Consider the following 20,177-nt stretch of genomic DNA (forward strand, 5'->3'; position numbering starts at 1 on the left):
CAGGCGATTAATGCGGAAGGTCAATCAATCGCGCCGTTTATCATTGGTGCAGGCCAATATCATCTTGCGAATTGGTACCGAGAATGCGACCTCCCAGGTGATTGGGTTATTGCAACAAGCCAAAATGGATGGACAAATAACGAGCTGGGTCTTGAGTGGCTAAAGCACTTTGATCGATCTACAACCAACCGATCAACTGGTCCCTATCGTCTTCTGATCCTTGATGGTCACGAAAGCCACCACTCTACCGATTTCGAGAGATATTGCCAGGATCACAAGATCATCACGCTCTGTATGCCTGTCCATGCATCTCATCTACTACAGCCTCTTGATGTTGGGTGCTTTGGGCCGCTGAAACAGGCTTATGGTCGAGAAATAGAGCATCTGATCAGATGCTCTGTAACCCATATTTCCAAGACTGAGTTCTTTTCTGCCTTTTATGCCACATTTAAAGCCACCTTTACTGAAAGCAATATCCGGGGGGGGGTTAGAGGAGCTGGTCTTGCTCCTCTTAACCCAGAAAATGTGATCTCGAAGCTTGATGTGCAGTTACGGACTCCAACGCCTCCCGAGGAGGCTGCTAAACCATCGACCACTTGGACTTCAAAGACCCCAACAACAGCAATTGAGGCCCAATCTCAGTCTGAATACCTTGAAAGGCGAATCAGAAGGCATAAGAGTAGCTCACCAGAGTCAATAATTGAAGCTATAAGGTCTAGTACTAAAGCAACAAAGGCAGCTTTACATCGGCTAGCCTTAGTAGAGGCTAGGTTAAAGGATCTTGAACAAGCAAATAAGATACTAAGCCGGCGCCGAAGGTCAAAAAGGACCAGACTACAGAAAGGAGGGGCAATGACTGTACAGGACGCATCGCAAGTAATTGATCAGATGGATGTTGATGCGCAGGTAGTGGCTGAATCATCTAGAAATGGTGCTCGAGGAAGGTCGGAGCGACCGGGTGGTCGGCGTTGTGGTGTATGTGGCAAGGCCGGGCATAATGCAAGGACCTGTAAGATAGATATTCCAGCCTCTGTTAATGAGTATAGTGAGTAGTTTTAATTAATTAGATAGATTGTGGTTATTTTAAAGAGGTTTGATGTCTTGAGGCTAGGACTTTTGGTGCACATACTTGTCTGGTGCATAAGCTTATCAAGCACGTTATTCCATATGGATTAATTAATCCATACGCGTATGGATAGAAAGCCTGTTCTAAGGTAGAGAAATTGACGTCAGGAATCTGCTTATCCACGCATTTCTATTCGCCAAGCCTTTTATCTTCAGCCTATCAATGCATTTGCATTCCAATGGCTTATCAGGTGTCACAGCTCGAAGTCAGACCAGCCTACCCTAGAGCTACAAGTAGATCAGATCACGTGGCGATACGTTATCGCTGAGACTTTAGTTCACCGACTAGATAGATCCTGAACGTAGCTCCTCGAGCTACGTCTTGTCAATAAAGCCTGACCTGCCTGCAGTGCCTATCCGTAGCAATAGAACCGATTCCGCCAGAAGCGTTCCCCGTTCACCTGTACTACCCGCCCGTGACACCCCCCTCCTTGCTTTTCCTGTGCACCCGTCAGGGAGGGGTTTTTATGCTCGAAAACGCCGCCAAGCCCTGATTGGTTGACCTCTTTGCTATGACCCATAAAGTCAAACCTTAAGTACGTCATCCTGGCTCGGCCCGCTCGGGAACATCCGAGAAACGTAATCGAATCCGGCAACAGCCGAGATGTCATAACTATACAGGATTGGCTGTTATATCTCTCTTAGTAGTCAATAATGCACGTAAGGCTTATTGAAGTAAGGACAGTATATTGATAGCTAGTAAGCTAAGTTATAAAAAAGTGCTAATAAATGTCTCCTATCCTTTATGTAATGTACGGGATTAGGGAGGTTGTCGAGCAATTAGTGCTAATTGCTAGGTCTTAGCACTAATCGGAAGTCTTCGAACACTAAGCTATAAGAAGGAGAAATATGGTAGGGTACATGTGATGTAACAACGGGGGTCATAACATGTAACGGTTGCACCTAACCACTAAGCCACAGGGCATACTGGTTGAGTAACTTGTTGTTTTAGCGTTTAAGCGCCATCAGGGCTCTGGCAGAGAACACCTAGTCCAAGCTTTAAGAGTATTTTAGTAAATACTTATCCCTTGCTAATATTAGGTGTTTGTAGAGAAAGGTTAACTTACAATAGGGATAGTACAGCAACGGGCACGCTTGCCAATACTGGCACAATTGGTCTTGAAGCTATTGATGCTTGTAGGAGCAATAGTAGCTGTTTCAGTAATTAGCCTTTTTCTGATATTCCAATAAAAGATAATTGTTAGTTATTACTTACGGTTGACACAGTCAACATCAACAATATCACCAACACCAGCACTACAGCACTGAGTCTGGCTATAGAGAGTTCCAGGGCAGGCATCAAAATTGCTGCTGCTGCCGCCGCCGTCACCACCACCATAACCAGGAGGAGTAGCGAGGACGCCGGCGAAGAAGATAGCGAGAACTGGGAGGAACTTCATTTTAGAGAGGTAGATGTATTGTTTTGGGATGGTAAAATATAATTGAATGAGATTAGAGGGGTTGCAAGATACTGAAAGAAGGAGATAATGAGGATGAAGAGAATAGAAAGATAAAAGAGGAGGTAGAGGCAGTATTTATAAATATTCTTAGGTTTTATCAGAGGGTGACTGGAGGTGGCTGACTGGTCATGCATATTGGCGCTGGTGGTTAAAATTACCCTCAAAAAGTCTGAGAACACCACACAGTGGCACATATTAAAACTGCTAGTTACTTTATTTAAAAGTAAATAAAACTATTTAACTATTAAATAGTATTAGTTATATAACCTTGAAATTTTTAATAAGTATTTTAGTTATTTTTAAAATTCAGTTTTAAAAAGTAGAGAAATTAGGATTTAAAGCGGGATACTGTACAAGCGTTCTCAGACGTTTGGCTATTGGTAAATTTTAGGTAGGTTTCAACGCTTAGGTGCCCGGATCTAATTGCGAGCCGAAGAGCCCGCTCAGATATTTACGAGATATGTGGTGCGGCTCGGTACGCTTAGATAGCCGGGGATTTGGGGTTCAGATTGACATGTACAATGAAACCCTACAAGTGCCGTGATCTGCCATCACAATGGGCCCCAGAGTCGCGCCCATGCCTCTTTCTCTTACCAGTTAACTTCGATACCTGCTTATGTCACGCTGGGCGCAACAGGACCGCCAAGCTGAAATCGATGAGCATGATGCGGTCATGCTCGTCGGTTTCAATACGACGATACTGCGGGGTTCCTACATTGTTAAAGATTTATTGGCAGCGGCAGCAACCACCACAACATGGTTTTCCATTATCACGAGATGGAGCTAGCATAGACCTTTCACTGGCTGTTAGAAGATATACACCGGGGCAGGCCGTTCTAGACTTGGGGGATTTAACACGCGGTGCGGGACGGGACCTTTCAGCTCCCCACTATTGACTCTTGGCGTCCAATCAAAGACGGAACTGATAGCTTCCAAGGCTCACACAGCACAATTCAGGGATGGCTGAGGCCTGTTGCTTTGTTATCTGCAAGGGTTGAAAATATGCAGCCGCTTCCCTTTTCATCAATGCCCAGCGCGGCCATGCAACTAACAATGATATTTAAACGAATCATGATGTGGCTGCTCTGTTCTCAAGAAAATGGAAAGGAGACTTTCTCGCACACGGGTACGCTTCCGTTCGTCCGGTGAGGCTGACATGCCATTTTAAGTTGATGCTGGTTCATCTCTTCGTACCTAAGCCAATGGCCACATGCAGCCGAAGGTCTCATTATGAGAATTGATAGTCTCCCGATAGCTTTATTCTCGAGGGTCATCAGTTGACTCTTCCATCGAGGTTGGGCTGTGATGGACCGATAGGGTGATCTCTAAATGACTAAGGCAGCACAATTCACCACTGGGGTTCCAGTTCAATCTTAGTTTAGGTGCCTAAAGATTGAGAGTCTCAGAGCTGGGGATTTTCTGGGCTGACATATTCCTATAATCTGAAAACAGTCTGTTGTGAACAGGCTGGCGGTCCATTCCATTTCCATCCACGCAGCTTCTCGTAGAATGGATGGACGTCCATTTAGGCCCACCTTGAATGGAATGAATGGGAATAGACGCTAAGAGTGGGCCCGTGGAATCCAGGCCTTAGCGTTGCATTCATCACGTACATGGGACATCCTGTTTTCAATAGTTCTTCTTGAAAAGCCGAAACATACATGACAGTTGAAAGCTGAAAGTCCTGTGTGACTCGGCATCATTGTAATTGGAACATTCAGAGGGTTAGACATGATGGAATGGTGAGGCGATTGTAACCGCCACTATTGTGCTGATTTTTCTGCAGTGTTGGCAATATTTCCCCACCTCGAAGGTTTGTGATGCTTGCTCGAGCTTCGCTAAATTGAATATTGCAGGAGTGATATAATTGGTGCGGTATTGATGAGCCCCGAGGTCTCTGGTCTGCAGCGTTTCCCAAGGTCACGAGAGGCACGTTCTTTTCTCATGCGAATAGCCACTTATCAGTCATGACCTCATTAAAATGGGCCCATGAGGCATTCGTGACGGACGAAAAGAGAAATTCCTGCATATTCGACATGATGTTCTCGCAATTGCCTCAAACCTGAGACATGCAGCCAGCTCTGCCGTCTGTCGTATGCATGCTATAATTCAATCGCGGCCGCTCCGCAACAAGCGGCTGAGAGCTAAGTCGGCCAACTTTCCGGCCGCGAAAAGAGATGTTGTGTTATTATCAACTGAGACATCACAAAGAGATCCCGTAATAGCCAGTTGCAATAAGACATGTTACGTTTCATTTTCGTAGGCCAGACCGGACTACAGTTGTTGCAACTCAACAGTTACCGTTTTTGCGGGTCCCTAATGCACCTTGCAGGTAGGGTATATTACTGACACATCACTTAACATACTCGAATACGGTGGGTGGCACTCCTAACCCTCGTGGGTGTAGCTTCTTGGTCGCTCACCACTATTTGAACTGTAGCATAGACTTAGACTCATTGGCTGACTCCTCGCGGTGCCAAGGCAGCTTCAGTTACGCAGTGTCAGTGTCTTGCAGCAAAGAGGGCATCATATCATGAGCTAGTGTGCCCTTCATCAGCTACTAAGAGATCTTTGAGGCGCGCCGATCTTAGCCTAAAGAATCTTATCTTGCAGGGTTGGAATTTCAGCTCCCCACTCTTCAAGGTATGTCAGCCCTCAATTTGGCCCAAACTCTACTGTCGCAGTTTTCAGGGGCTTCACCCATTACTGGATAGCTTAGCGTAGCTATCTCCTTGACTGCGCGGGGGCTACCATCGCGTACCGGACAGGGGCTTGATCCAATCAAAATGCCGCAAATGAAAGGTACTTCTTTTCCCACCTATTTTCTATGGTGATATAAGTCAAAGCAATACACCGAGTTACATAAAGCAACGTCACACAGCCCGCAACCGTACCTCGATTTTGGCGCCTCCTTCCTGCCCCTATTCGTTAATCTCGGCCAAGGCACGCTCTTGTGCCTGTGATCTCGCAACACCACAGCGATGGCCTAGGCAGGCGTGGCAGCGGCTATTCTTGGTGCGCCCTCTGTAGATAAGCTGATGGTCCGGATGACTGAGGTTATCGTGACCTGATCTATATAGCTTCCTTCCTTTGTAATCGGGGCTGAAAGCGGCGATGAGGGCATCAACAATACAGCTTCTCCACGCCGTTTGCGACTTGTATCTCTTCCAACTTGGGTTGCCGTGAAGCTGAAGAAGATAGCTATTAACAAGAGCTATTTCAAGGAGGAAAGTCCAAGCTAGAGCCTGCCAAGGGCCCCAAGGTTCCGATCAACTACACCAACTACACTTTTCGACCCAGAGTAGTGTAAGGGGCCCCATAGGGACACGCCTAGGCGCCTCTCCACTTCTGCACGCGTAGGCGTGCGGATTATGTTAGCCCCCAATTTGGCACAACTCTACAACTGCATTTCGAGTTTTGAGGCTGGCGGGTTTTAGAATCCCGAGATTGAGAACGGCAATGAATTCCTAATTATTAAGCTGAATATAATTCCCGCTGCTCTTTTCTATCATTCTTAGCCGCCTTCCAGATGTTGCGTATGCCTCTTCTGCTAGAAAAAGGATTGCTTTCTATCTCTGCCGCTACCTGAGCCTCCACCCGATTATCTTCTGCTTTACTCTAATCTAGGTACGCTATAATCTCTTTCTTAGTAGCTTGCTTTGTTATACCGCAAAGGTAGACCTAATGCCCTCCGATACTGCTGGTTAGTTTTGACGCTCCCATGAGGCTGCGCCTTATACTAATCATCTCGAGTAGCAATATATCTCCGATAGATAATGTTTATATTGCGCAGTAGTGCTGGGTGAAAATGTATTTTATAAAACTTGATTGTTCATTATTGATATGAGAGTTCTTCTCGGGTTTATATCTCTAGATGATTTCATCTAGGACTTTGAACTCTAAATCTAGGACTTTCAGTCTGACAGTCTAAACCCTGAAAGGAAGGGGGATCCCCGGATTTTCCAACAGATATTGCGAGGCAAACAAGATCATCACCCTCTGTATGCCGCCTTATTCATCCCATCTGCTCTAGCCTCTTGACGTCGGGTGCTTTGGGCCGCTGAAGAAGACGTATAGTCGACAAATTAAGCATCTGATGAGATGCTCTATAACCCATATTTCGAAGACCGAGTTCTTTCCCGCCTTTTATGCAGCCTTTCAAGCCGCTATTACAGAAAGCAATATCAAGGGAGGTTTTAGAGGAGCTGGGCTTGCTCCTTTTAACCCAGAAAGTGTAATCTCAAAGCTTGATGTGAAGCTGCGGACTCCAACGCCTGCCGAGGAGGTTGCTGAACCCTCGACCCCATGGGTTTCAAAGACCCCAAAGACAGTACTTGAGGTCAAATCTCAGTCCGAATACCTTATGAGACGATCAGGAGGCATCAAGGTTCCGATCAACTACACCGAAACCCACCGGTTGATCGATTGGTGTATTACTCATACACTTACATCAATCAACCTGAACCCTCGACGTGATCAACTACCCTACATCGGCGACCCTGGTTGATGTAGGTGTAGTGGATTTTTGCAGCGGTGGACTTTTAGTGGGACAAGGTATCCAGTTTTGGACATCTGGATCCACCCTGTTAGGAGGTACTGTCTTTTGTGAGGGTTAGCAGGGCCACACAGACTTTAGTATTTCCTAACTTATTTTCGGGCCCCCAGTAGTTATAGAGGATATCCTGGGGTAATTTCCCGTACAGGTCCAAATTTTCATCGATCTGTTTGACGCATTCACACCTCCCGTAATGGCCGATCCTTTAGAAGACAAAGTCGTTGAGACCTCTCCACCAATTCTTTCACCACCAACGTTACTAGCTGATGCCCAACAGCTACAGGAAGAACGTCTGTTTCGTCATTTCCGCGGCTGGCTCTTCTCCGAGCGCGCAAAGGACACCTCCTCCTGGACTTGGGACTACGGGTATGATATCCAGCGGGCTCATGAGCGAAGATGGGTATGCAAACTCTGCATTCACCAACGAGTCCCCCAGCCGAAGAACTTCACACATACTGGTCTTCAAAATGCCAGCAAACATCTGTTCAAAGAACATCATATTCGGGCGCTAGAGGGCAAGACGAAGTCTTCGACGCAGTTGAAAGCGGAAAGCGTCGAGAAGCAGCACCGCTCAATAGCTGATACCTTGACGCTCGATCCGGAAAAGCCGCGGGAGCAGGCCATGGCGAACTCCTTCGTCAAGAACTTTGACAGGGACCATTTTCAACGGATGGTGATGCAATGGATCGTTAAGAGTAATCTTTCCTTTCTCACGGTCGAAGACGAGGATCTCCGAGCCATATTCGATTATCTTAGTCCATCAGTGTCAATACGTGGTGGCCACTTATCTGCAGATACCCTCAGGACCAGGATTATCACTGAGTATCAACGACACCGCCACACCGTTATCGACGTCCTTCGACAATCTCCCGGCCTGATTCACATCTCTTTCGATGGCTGGACGTCGGGAAACCGGCATACCTTGTACGGAATCGCTTGCTTCTTCAGAGATGAGCACAACAAGCCCCGTAAGATTGTGCTGGGTGTGCCCGAGGTTTCCGTACGCCACAGTGGATCGAATATTGCAGCTCAAGTCCTTGATATCTTGACAGCCTACCAGATTACCGAGAAAATAGGATATTTCACGCTTGACAACGCAGAGAATAATGATACAGCGACGGGGGCCATTGGTCGTGAACTAGGCTTCACTGGTGCGTCTCGCCGAGGCCGCTGTTTCGGTCACACAGTCAACTTGTCAGCAAAGGCGTTGCTCTTTGGCAAGAACGCAAGCGCTTTCGAAGAGCAACTCTCCGGCGCGTCGGCCCTGCCGGAAGAAGACTGGGAATCATGGAGGAGCAAGGGCCCCGTTGGGAAGCTTCATAACCTTGTCTATGACATCTTTCGGTCCAACAGATTGATGTACTTGCTGCGAGATCTTCAACAAGATGCAATCAGCAAAGCCAGTTCGTTAAGGGAACGATCGAGGAAGCCACTTACCGTGGTGCGAGACAATAATACCCGCTGGCTTTCCCAACTGTACATGATCCGTAGGGCACTCAAAATTCGGCCATATCTTATCTTACTGGTGGTAAAGTACAAACAGGAGTGGGAAGATGAGAATAGGTCGAAGAGGACGGGTCAGGTCAGGAAGTCCGCAAAACTGCCACGTATCTGCGAGGAGGAGAACAAGCTAACGGACAGCGACTGGGAAGCCCTCCAGTGCCTGGAGGAGATATTGACGCATTATGAGAATGTAGCGAGGGCTTTGGAGGGTGACGGACAAGTTAGAAAGAGAAGGCGAGGGTTTCTGGGCTCATATGGTAACATATGGGATGTGATTCTAGGTTTCGAAGAGCTCCTCTCGAAACTAGAGCAATACAAATTGCTTGCAGCAGGCTTTCCCGACGCCGAACAGTTCAGGATCGGGATTAATCTCGCCTGGGACAAGCTTGAAAAGTATTATTCAGCTCTAGATGAAACACCCATCTACTATGCCGGTCTTGCTCTCCATCCTGCATACAAGTGGGCGTATTTCGAGCACACTTGGGACACCCATCCAGAATGGGTCGACAAGGCTAAGGAGATAGTTTACCGAGTTTGGAGGACCGAGTACGCGAATTCCGATATCCTCTCTCAAGCAGACGAGTCAGACGACCAACGTCCAGCAAAAAGACGCAAGTTCTTCAGCCCATTCGAGGCCAACAGTCGTCATATGCCGGCAAGATACGACTCTTCAGACGATGAAGCAGTCAAAGGTGATGAATACGAGACATGGCAAGGTAGCCGCGAAGCGAGTGACAGGAGAGTTCGCGATCCTATTACGTACTGGCATGAAAGGAGGTTGAAATACCCTCGACTTTCGCGGATGGCGTTGGACTTTTGACCATTCAGCCAATGTCTGCAGAGTGCGAGAGGCTCTTTTCAGCTGCAGGAAGAATGGCGGTGCCGTCGCGAAGCCTTCTGGATGCCCAAATTATCTCCATCTGTCAGGTATCGCGGTCATGGTATAGGGCTGGGATCGTCAAGGAACTGGATCCGATGTTGATCTCGTGGCGCGAGGAAGAGCAGATTTATGAGGGTCTTGGGATGAGTGATGGCGAATTAGCAGAACAAGCAACGGCATGGCTGAGGGCTCAGGGCGACGAGGGAGAGAGTGAGGGTAGTACCATCCATGATCAAGAGCGCAAGTCACGTGAGCGAAGTGTACGACAAACCAACCGTCAACTACATCCACCAAAGGCGCTGGTGTAGCACACTACACCCACTACACCGGACAGCTGCTTACATAATTTACACTTACACTACTCTGGGTCGAAAAGTGTAGTTGGTGTAGTTGATCGGAACCTTGCTGCCAATATGCGATGGGGTCCCGAATATTGGTGTCTGTTGGAACCCAGCTTTGTTGCCACGCCTCGTACTCGTCCCTCGGGGACTCAGGAGTCGCAGAAGACCTCATCCTCGCTGGCGTGGTCGTAGGCGTCGATAACTGGCTTGATGGCTCGTATCGTGACTGTTCGCAGTATTCCTCCAAGGCATTTTGGTACTTCCTTCGCCGTTTAGCAACGGGCTCATTTCCTGGGCTCAATACCACCTCGAGGTTGCGATATTCGGTCTCCCATACCTCCTGAACCATCTCTTTCGCAGTTGCGATCCAATCCGGATGTTTTCCCCAGTGTTCTTCGAACCAACCCCATCGATACGCAGGGTGGAGAGCCAACGCCACGTAATATATTGGTGTCTCGTCGAGAATTGTGTAGTATTTGTTGAGCTTCTGCCACCCTAGGTTGATGTTGATCCTGAAGTGTTCGGGATCAGGATAATCCGTTGCGAATGTTTTGTACTCCTCCAGTTTTGCCATTAGGAATTCGAAGCCTTGGATGAAATCCCAGATATTTCCGTACGAGCCGACCCACCCTCTCTTCCGTTTGCGTTGAATACCGTCTCCCTCAAGGGTTTTGACGGTTACCTCGTAGAATCCAAGAATCGTGGCGAGGTGTTCGAGGACGTCCCAATCCTTGTTTGAAAGCTGATTTTCGGATAGGCAAATTCGCGGTTGAACAGCCGACCTCCTCATCAGGCCCGTCCTTTTTGACCTATTGTCCTGCTCCCAAGCCTGTTTGTGTTTAAGAATCATCACATCGAGGTAAGGACGGAGTTTGATCGCGCGGCGGATCATGTAGAGCTGGGACAGCCATCTGGTATCGTTATCGACGACGATGTTCAGAGGCTTCCTCGCTCGAACTCTCGGATCGATAGATTGGTCCATATCAGCCTGCTGAACACCTCGAAGAAGGTAACTCAGCACATCAGATCTGTCGATGTCAACAACGAGGTTGTGGAGCTTCCCGACTGGCCCTCTCCTCCTCCAAAGATCGTGTTCAGTTTCAGATAACGCTGCTGCACCGGAAAGCTGATTCTCAAATGCCTCTGGATTGGAGCCAAAAAGAAATGCTTTGGCAGAGAGGTTGAGTATGTGGCCAAAGCATCGACCTCTGCGCTTGCGTCCATCGAAGCCCAACTCTCCTCCGATCACAGCCATTGCTGAATCGTTGTTTTCGGCGTTATCAAGCGTGAAATACCCGATCTTATTCTTTATACCATATGAATCGATAATCTCGAGGACTTCTGCTGCAATATTTGTGCCAGAATGGCGGGTGGAGACCTCGGGTACTCCAAGGACGATTTTGCGGGGCTTGTTTTTCTCGTCCTGGAAGAAGCACATAATTCCATATAACGCGTGCCGATTTCTGGACCTCCAGCCATCAAAAGAGACGTGAATTAGGCCGGGAGAGCTCTGGAGGACCTCCATAACCTTCGTCTTGTGCTGTTCGTATGATGCCACGATTTTCCTGCGAATAGAGGTTGCGGAAAGATTGGCGTCACAGAGCTTCACGCAAGGGTTCAGATATGCGAAAATCTTCCTGAGCTTGTCGTGTTCTGCCGTTTCGAACGAGAGGTTGGCCTCCACGATCCATTCTATTAGAAGTCGTTGGAAATGCCTCTTGTCGAAATTCTTGATGAGGCCATTCGCAATTGCTTGTTCTCTAGGCTTATTGGTATCAAGCTTCATCAATTCGGCGATGGTTGACTGTCCCTTGGCGGCCAAGGTTGGAAATCGATCGACTGATCGACTTGATCGATTCGATTGATCGATTCGATTTCGATTTCGATCAATCGATCCAGCTGGTCAATCGATATCGATCGATTAATTAGAAACCCTAGTCGATCGATATCGTATCGATCAAACCTCCAGTCGATCGTTGAGGAAAACTGCTCGATCGGTGTCATATCGATCAAACCTCTAATCGATCTATACGATCGCCGATTGCCAACTTATATCTAAAGTGTCCCGGGTAGCTTGCCAACCAGCCGGCGTCATACGCGACAAATCCGCCTCCCGACGCGTCCACCCCGGCAAGCCGTCAGGGGCCCGACCAGCCTTAACCTTACGCGACGCGTGCTAGTCAGGACATAACCAGCGAAAATGAGCGGTTTGAATCCTTCGTCTTCCAATCTAACCTCCTTTACACTATTTGCCAGGCTGCTCCCGCCACCATGGACTCGTTTGATGAGGGCATAGAGACGGCTTCTACTACGCCGCCACCCTCCGAGCCGTCGACTATTTCAGCCTCGATGACATATGCAACCATAAAATTTCCGGACTACGATGTTTGGACGGCTGATAAATTCAGGCGATTCCCTGGGTTTACGATAGGCCACAACCCTTCTCGAGAGCGGACATGGTGGTGGCATTTCGGATTCAGAATGAAGGATAATAGGCCACGGACTCGCAAGATAGTATGGGTCTGCGAGAGATGCTTCCTCCGGAACAAACCGAGGACCACGGATTATGTATTCATTGCTTCGACAGGCGGAGGTATTGTCCGACATCTGAGAAAGGAGCACAACATCGTGGTTTGTATTATCCCTCCCCATCCCGTGCCCATGTCATTGGACGAAAGGGCTGCTAACATATCAGCCACCCTCACAACACGCAAGACCCGTGGCCGGAAGTGGAGGTACAGATCGGAACATACTCGATATGCTTCGCGCCGATCCAACGAATCCTAGTGATCAGACCCTTCTCGGCAATCTGCATATGATATTCAACCCGAAAATGAATCAACTACTCCTGCTCGACTGGCTCACATACCATAACCTTCCCTTCAATCTCGTGAACTCGGAGCGCTTCAGGCGGCTGCTTCTCTATAACAACCCATCTCTCCAGGAAGGGCAGATACCAACTGGCAAGACGCTTGTAACTCTACTCATGGACGAGTACAGTCGTGCTCTTGGCCCAGTTCACGAGCTGCTTCGAAGAGCGAGAAGTATGATTCATTTTACGTTTGATGGCTGGACTTCCCGACAAAACACATCGTTTCTTGGTATCAACGCCCACTTTATCGACCAGGATTGGAAACAGTGGAAGATTCTTTTGGCTTTGCCAGCCCTCAAAAAGCGTCATACGGGAACAGCGCTTGCAGATGAAGTTGCGGACACAATCTATTCGTTCGATATGCAAGACAAGTAAGTCTTTCGAGTAGTGCTTATTGCTTGAGGTGATAAAACTGACGCTGTTAACTACTATTGGGCTTCAGACTCGGTTATTGTACGCTTGATAACGCTGCGAACAACGGCACGGCGATGGAAGCACTTGCCGCAGAGTTCGATTTCGACAGCAATGAGCGTCGCATTCGCTGTGCCCCTCATTTTCTGGACCTGACCACCAAGGCTATGATGTACGGTAGTAAACGAGATGATTTCAACGAATTGCTTGTTCACTGGGGTGACAAGGACTTTATGAGCGAAGAGGATGAACAGCGCCAGCTGTCCGATGCAATGAATGGGTTGGCGACGGATGATGACTTTCGTGTGCCGAGCGTAGACGAAAACCCGGAACTCGAGATAATCCCAGAGGAGGATCAAGACGAGTGCCCGGTCCCCGGGATTATCAACGTAGAGCAGGTGGATAAATACCGCAAGTTTGGGCCGTTTGGCAAGCTACACAACATCGGCGTCGCCCTTCGGACGAGCAGTCAACTTCTCGAGGACTTTTACGAAGCTCAACGGCAGACCGCCCCCACTGAACCGGTTCTGACGTGGGCTCAGAACGTCTGCACTCGTTGGCAATCTGACGAGGCGATGGCCTCGCGGGCTCTGCTAAAACGCACAGCCTTGAACAGGATGTTTGCTCTTATTGAGGAACGTTGGGTTACCCAAGGGGGTAAAGACCAAGACAAACCTGCGATACTGAAAGAAAAACTTTCTCTTGAGGAGTGGAAAGTTGTTGCCGCGCTCCAGAGGATCCTTCAGCCTTTCAGGGTCGCCTCAAGGCAACTACAAGGTGAGGGTATTGCTGGCAAACGCTCAACTTCAGGGGGATTCGACGAGTATTTCCCAACGGTGGAGATGCTCCTTGATCACCTCGAGCTGGCCGTTCAAAGAGTGATGATTGAAGAGAACGAGGATCAGATCATGGAAGAGGTGCAACTGTTCAACGACATGGATGTGAACACTCGGAGACTTCTGAAAGTTTACATCAAGCTCGGATGGAAGAAGCTGAACGAGTACTATGGCAAGCTGAGCTCCACTGCTTATGTAGTGGCCGTTGTATTCCATCCTTGTAAGAAATGGCGAGCTCTCGAACGGCTTTGGGACCAACTCCCGACTCGTCAGACATCAGAATGGAGGAGAAGGTATGAGATAAGCCTAACGACCATATGGGAAGACAAGTACAAGAACAAGGCTTATGGGGCGGGGTCTGGGACCGTTTCGGCAGCAGAGGCTACGAGTGCCTTGGACTGTATTGAACGCCGGCTGGCCTTCAGTCGCCCATTGGCTACGGGCAGTTCTGATTCTCAAGGGCGACAGTGCAAGCGACAACCAGCGGCGGCGATATCGCCACAAGACGAGTTTGACCAGTATCTGTCAGAGCCACCAGTTGACAACATGGCATACAAAGCTGATCCGATTGGTTGGTGGAGAGACGTTGGTGCTATACGTTTTCCTCGGCCGTTGACTTTCTTACTATCCCATCATCCTCGGCAGAAACGGAGAGAGACTTTAGCAGTTGTGGGAGGACGATAACACCACTGAGGTCACGTTTACGACGGCATATTGTGGGCATGTCCCAGTGTCTTCGATCCTGGAGCAAAGCCGGCATCTACCGGCCGACTCTTCCTCTTAGTCTACTTGAAGGCGAGAATTGGAGGCAAGTTCTTCAACTGGTAGGCAGGATAAGGGTAGATAGGGATAGCGAAACCCAGAACTGATCTAATTGGTCATCGATCGATATCGATTGCTAGATCGATCGATTGTCGCCCTCAGTTGATCAATATCGATCGAGCTGTGGTGATGCTCGATACAAATCGATCGTTTAGGGCTTGAAATCGATCGATATGATAACCGATCGACTAGTGATCGATTGATATCGATCAACTGAAGGTGACGATCGATTTCCAAGCATGGTGCAAGCGAAGGAAAGGCATTGTGGAGTATGCGGCAAGATGGGGCATAACGCAAGAACATGTCAGATAGTTGTTTCAGTGTCCGAGGAAGAGTATAGCAGTTAATTTCAATTGATTTAGAGGTTCGTTGTGTTTTTGTGACGATTTACATCTTGCGGATCGATGTTTGTTGAGACACTCGCTTATCATGTACGTTAAATGATTTTAAAACGAAAATATACATCTCTGGGTAGTTATTCTGATCTAGGCGTGACATAACCCGAGATCATCAATAAAATAAGACATTAAAAGAAAATCTATACTCCGTGATATACCTTGACAACACCAGCTGCGGACCTTTCAGAAGTCTCCATGTCTTCTGTCCGCACGCTGTCTTTGCTGTGGCTCATTAACTCACCAGGAATACAGCGCACTGGACCTCTTCGATCCTCGGGACCTGCGTCCTCACTGGTAATCTGAACCTCACGCTTTGCGCAGATCTTTAGCGGTAAAGCATAGCTGTTGTTGATCTCCTCCTCGCTATCCACCTGATGCAACGTGTGATCGGCGCGGATCTGCGAGCGCACACCGGAGCGGTGGTTGGTGAAATTTGTTCGGTACGCTTTGGGGGGGTTATTGGTACTCTTTCCGTAGGTTGAGCCACTGAAAGAACCGAGCTTGAAGATACGGCGGAGAAGGGTCCAGATGTAAGGAAGGTTGGCGGTGATGATGGCGGTGGAGGATTCCCGGATGTACCAGAAGGTCCAGTTTGAGCCGAATGGTTCGTTGAAGGAGTAGAATTTGTTGAGGATGGCGGAGAGGATTGTGAAGGCGCCGAGGGCGAAGACACCAATGAGGACGGCCTTGCGCTTCAATGGGAGCTGGGATTTGAGGAAAATTGGCATGGGGATGAGGATGATCATGACGTCGGAGGTGATGTTGAGGACGGCGTTGGTGATGAGATGGTTTGTAGCAGCGGAGCATTGAGCTGAGAAGGTTAGCAGAGTAAAGACGTAAGGTATTGAGGGTAAACATACTGTTCTCTGGAGGAACAGCCCAGTACTGGTTGAAAGGGCGACACCAGACTCCCAGATAGAGAATCTCCATAACGACGAAACCGACAGTGACATAGGCAGCGACAAACTTAACAGCCAAGTTCTGGCTCAAACTCATACCTACTACGGCGAGGTTAGAACACAGGTCTGATGCAATGCGACGGGGTACTAACGTGAGACGGTTGTACATCAGCAACAGACAATACTTTATAAGCCAGATAGTCAAGATTTGCATCTGCTCAACCACCAAAACCCATTTGGAACCATATTCTCGTTTGTCGATTTCTGCTGTGTCCAAAACGACGTGTTCGCTTGGGTCGATGAGGTTACTGCTCGTTTGCGAAATGATGGACATGCCCACCATGAGGATTGCATCGGTAATCTGCGCATTGTGTTAGACCAATTGAGTAGCAGTAAGAAAAAAAAGGCAGACGGACCATGGCTACTATCACCAATAAATCCTCAACTTGTAGCTTCTTAACTGAACCCAGCAACATCCTTCGTGATATCCTATTACCCAGGATGTAAGTCCAATTGTCCCCAATGGACTCTGTAATTTTTCTTACATTCTGGCGATAACAATAAGCCACGATAGACCGTACCAGGTCCATATCTCGCCTTCTAGCATCGTCATGGTTGCGGTGTTTTGTCTTTACTTTTTTTGTTGTTGCAAGGTGTTAAGGCTGAACGAAAGAGGTATCAACACTCGTCTTGGGTACGATCAGCGGTATTAATTTCGGTAAACGATCGACTGTTGGTTGGTATCGTGTATGTAGTGTCGTCGAACAGGGGGTGGTTTCAATTCGACGTGTTGAGGATGCAACGGCGCATGACTTGGGATTATCTGGGGTAATAACGCTCCCGGTAAAATACAAGGGAGAGAAGAGCAAAGATAGAACTAAGAAACCAAGCCAACAAAGACAATGTAACGCGGGGGTGGGTTAGGCTTAAGGCTTAAGACTTTGGGGGGAGAGGGGAAGGGAAGGACTTTTTTATTTCTGCCTTTGCACAGTATTTGAATCGAGTGGAGTTTTGGAATCAGGGGCCCTCGATCGCGGCAGACGAATTGCGTCTTTCAGTATCTGGATACAGTAAGCTAAGCTTGTGAAAGAAGCTAGAGAGAAAAGACAAGTCGAAAGGCTCGGTTAGTCGGTTGGTTTGTTAGCTTAGATATTATGACTCGACCGAAGATATGGGTCTCTCTATTGTACTAAGACGCCACTCAACTGTTGTCGCTGCGATAAATGAGGGACCAGAACCGATGACACCCGCCAAGCAAGCGAGTTACAATGTGCTGTGTTAGTGTGTGCAGACAGACGAAGTAGGCAATCGGGGGCTTGTCACTTCTGCATCGTCAGCCCGAACTGACTCGCTAGATTCCTCGATGGTCGGAGAAGACCAAAAGCAGAAGGTGGAGAAGGAAGCAATGATGTCGTTAGATTCCATCAGGTTACGCGTCGATCGGTAAAAGAATGGCACGCGTCGGAGAGAAGTAAACAGACGAGTACCAACGCGTTTGGATATTATGGGGACGGTGGGTGGAAAAGCTAAGAGACTACCTTCTCCCTAGTATAATAGAGCGCCTTACTAAAGGCAGCTCACTAATGACAGATCTAAGTAAGGGCTCTGATTGGTGGGACTCAAGTGGCAGCTTCTAGCATTTATCAGATTCCGGGTAAGCTGCAACCTCATATATTGTATTAAATATATCAAATGTCGTCCCAAATCTATGTTTTTCCATTTGTTTGATTTGAAACAACTTTATGGCGTATTTGATTGATTTGTTTGGCAGTTTGTTTGATTGGATCTGATTTGTGGACAGCGCTGCATTCCGGCTACATAAAGGGGGTGTGTAGACTCCAGATCATATGAATCGTGATTGGTGCCGTCACTCATCCAGGAATATCACTTATTACGAGTTCAGACCTGAAAGAAGAAAGCATATCCTTCTTGAAGCTGTGAAGCGTGTTAATACTTAAAGGAATGTGCAACCCAACAAGGCAACTTCCTGCAGGCCTCGCCGACACTAGTTCGCCAAACCCCCACCAAGGCCTAGGCCAAGCTTGCCACAGCCCTATGATGGAGACCGTTCCAATTCCCCTGAGCGCTATCGTCGTTCTGAGCCTCACCACAGCACTCCTCACTATTATTTGTATTATTTTCATTGTTATTCTCATTCGTTGGCGTTGTCATAACGAACAATCAAATGGACACCACAAATCCGACGAAATCCCTTTAGACCAGTTCCCCTCGCCAACAGGGTTTTATCCAGGGATTGCTGTTATCGGAAAGGAAACAACAATCATTAGGTTCATGCGTGCAAGAGGTCAGGGTGAGGGTAGAAGCCAAAGCGCCAACTGGGGTCCTTATCAAACCATGTACAACCCACAACCTTGGGCAAGGGATGTCCACGCTGCTGTATTTCTTCATGATGCCGATCTATCGACCATGGAAGGGTGGTTACTTAACAAACGACCTGTCATGATAGTAGGTGCAGATCCTGTTCGTGAGCATTGGTGGGCTTCGAACTGGCTGATGTGTTTGACGGACCCTTTCGAGCATTTGCTGGAAAGGATTTATAATGGAAATGAGGTGCCTGAATTGCGCCTTTGAGCGACAAATTCATGGAAGGCGCCAGAAGAAGATGAACTACCAGCGGTCGTCTGGAAGCAAGTCTGGCCGTTGGTGAAACACGATGTCCTCGCCATCTTCCAAGCATCACTGGACGAAGGCGTGATACCAGACCAATGGAGACATACTCGAATCATCCCACTCAAGAAGCCAGGTAAAGATGATTATACGGTCGCGAAAGCCTGGAGACCGATCTCGCTTCTCGCTACGCTGCGTAAAGTGTTAGAGTCGGTGGTTGCCGAGAGGATCTCTCACGCGGTAGAGACATACGGACTTCTTCCGACCAACCATTTCGGTGCGCGGAAGCAGCGACCAGCAGAGCAGGCCCTCATACTTCTACAGGAGCACATCTTCTCAACATGGCGCTCACGCCATGTCGTGAGTCTCGTCAGTTTCGATGTCAAAGGAGCATACAATGGCGTATGCAAAGAGAGGTTACTGCAGCGGATGAAGGCGAGAGGGATCCCGGAGGGTCTCTTACGCTGGGTGGATGCTTTTTGCTCCGAGCGAACTGTAACCATCATGATTAATGGACAAAGCTCCGAGAGCAGACCTCTGCCACAAGCAGGACTTCCGCAGTGATCGCCCCTGTCGCCGATACCATTTCTATTCTTCAACGCAGACCTAGTGCAGACTCAGATTGATAGGAATGGCGGGGCCATCGCCTTCGTCGACGACTACACCGCGTGGGTGTCGGGACCGACGGCCCAGAGCAACCGGAGAGGAATGCAAGCAATAATTGACAAAGCACTTGACTAGGAGAGACGGAGCGGTGCGACTTTTGAGGCGGAAAAGACGGTGATCATACATTTCACCAGATACACAAGCAGGATAGACTCGGAACCGTTCATCATCAAGGGCGAAAGAGTCTTTCCGAAGGACCATGTCAAGATCCTGGGTGCCATCATGGACTCGCGGCTTCGCTATAAGCAACATATCGCAAGGGCAGCAACGAAGGGTTTAGGAGCTGCCATGGAACTGAAACGTGTAAAGGGAATAGCCCCCTCGACAACGAGGCAGCTTTTTGCAGCCATGGTAGCGCCTGTGGTACATACCTGGGCATTTGAGTTAACTCATGAGTTTCGACCCCCCCTAACTCAATCATATGAGTTTCGATCTGATCATGACTCACTCATGAGTTAAACTCAGACTCATGAGTCAACTCATATAATTTCGTCATGTGACACCGCCCACTTCCTCGATGCATCGTTAGTCGTGAGAACGTACTCTAATGAACTTATTGAGTAAAATTGTGAACCGTCAAAAATCACCACACTACTCTGTATCACTAATTTCTGTATCTACATTGCCATTAACACCGTCCGGGTCGCACACTAGTCCTAGTCCACCGTCCCGACTCGCTACAATATGCCCATTCCGTATCCAATTGCCGAGACACTCAACTTCTTCTATTCGCTCGCACGTTATCGACAGCCGGTCCCATGACGCAGTCCTACGCGCGCCG

The 20,177-nt window shown here is 48.3% G+C and overlaps 2 protein-coding genes across 2 annotated transcripts; both read right to left on the reverse strand.

Annotated features, from left to right (window-relative positions):
* Positions 1–2,080: 2,080 nt before the first annotated feature.
* On the reverse strand, positions 2,081–2,525 carry FPOAC1_013545 (uncharacterized protein; the record flags this gene model as incomplete). The annotated part of the gene is made up of 3 exons (XM_044857886.1): positions 2,081–2,122; positions 2,193–2,278; positions 2,342–2,525. 3 exons carry the CDS (start codon positions 2,523–2,525, stop codon positions 2,081–2,083), a joined length of 312 nt encoding a protein of 103 aa, XP_044701268.1.
* A 12,818-nt stretch (positions 2,526–15,343) lies between these two features.
* Positions 15,344–16,715, reverse strand: FPOAC1_013546 (uncharacterized protein; the record flags this gene model as incomplete). The annotated part of the gene is made up of 4 exons (XM_044857887.1): positions 15,344–16,014; positions 16,064–16,463; positions 16,519–16,591; positions 16,648–16,715. 4 exons carry the CDS (start codon positions 16,713–16,715, stop codon positions 15,344–15,346), a joined length of 1,212 nt encoding a protein of 403 aa, XP_044701269.1.
* Positions 16,716–20,177: the final 3,462 nt, after the last annotated feature.

Source organism: Fusarium poae (assembly GCF_019609905.1).
Source record: "Fusarium poae strain DAOMC 252244 chromosome Unknown contig_2, whole genome shotgun sequence".
NCBI classification, from domain to species: Eukaryota; Fungi; Ascomycota; class Sordariomycetes; order Hypocreales; family Nectriaceae; genus Fusarium; species Fusarium poae.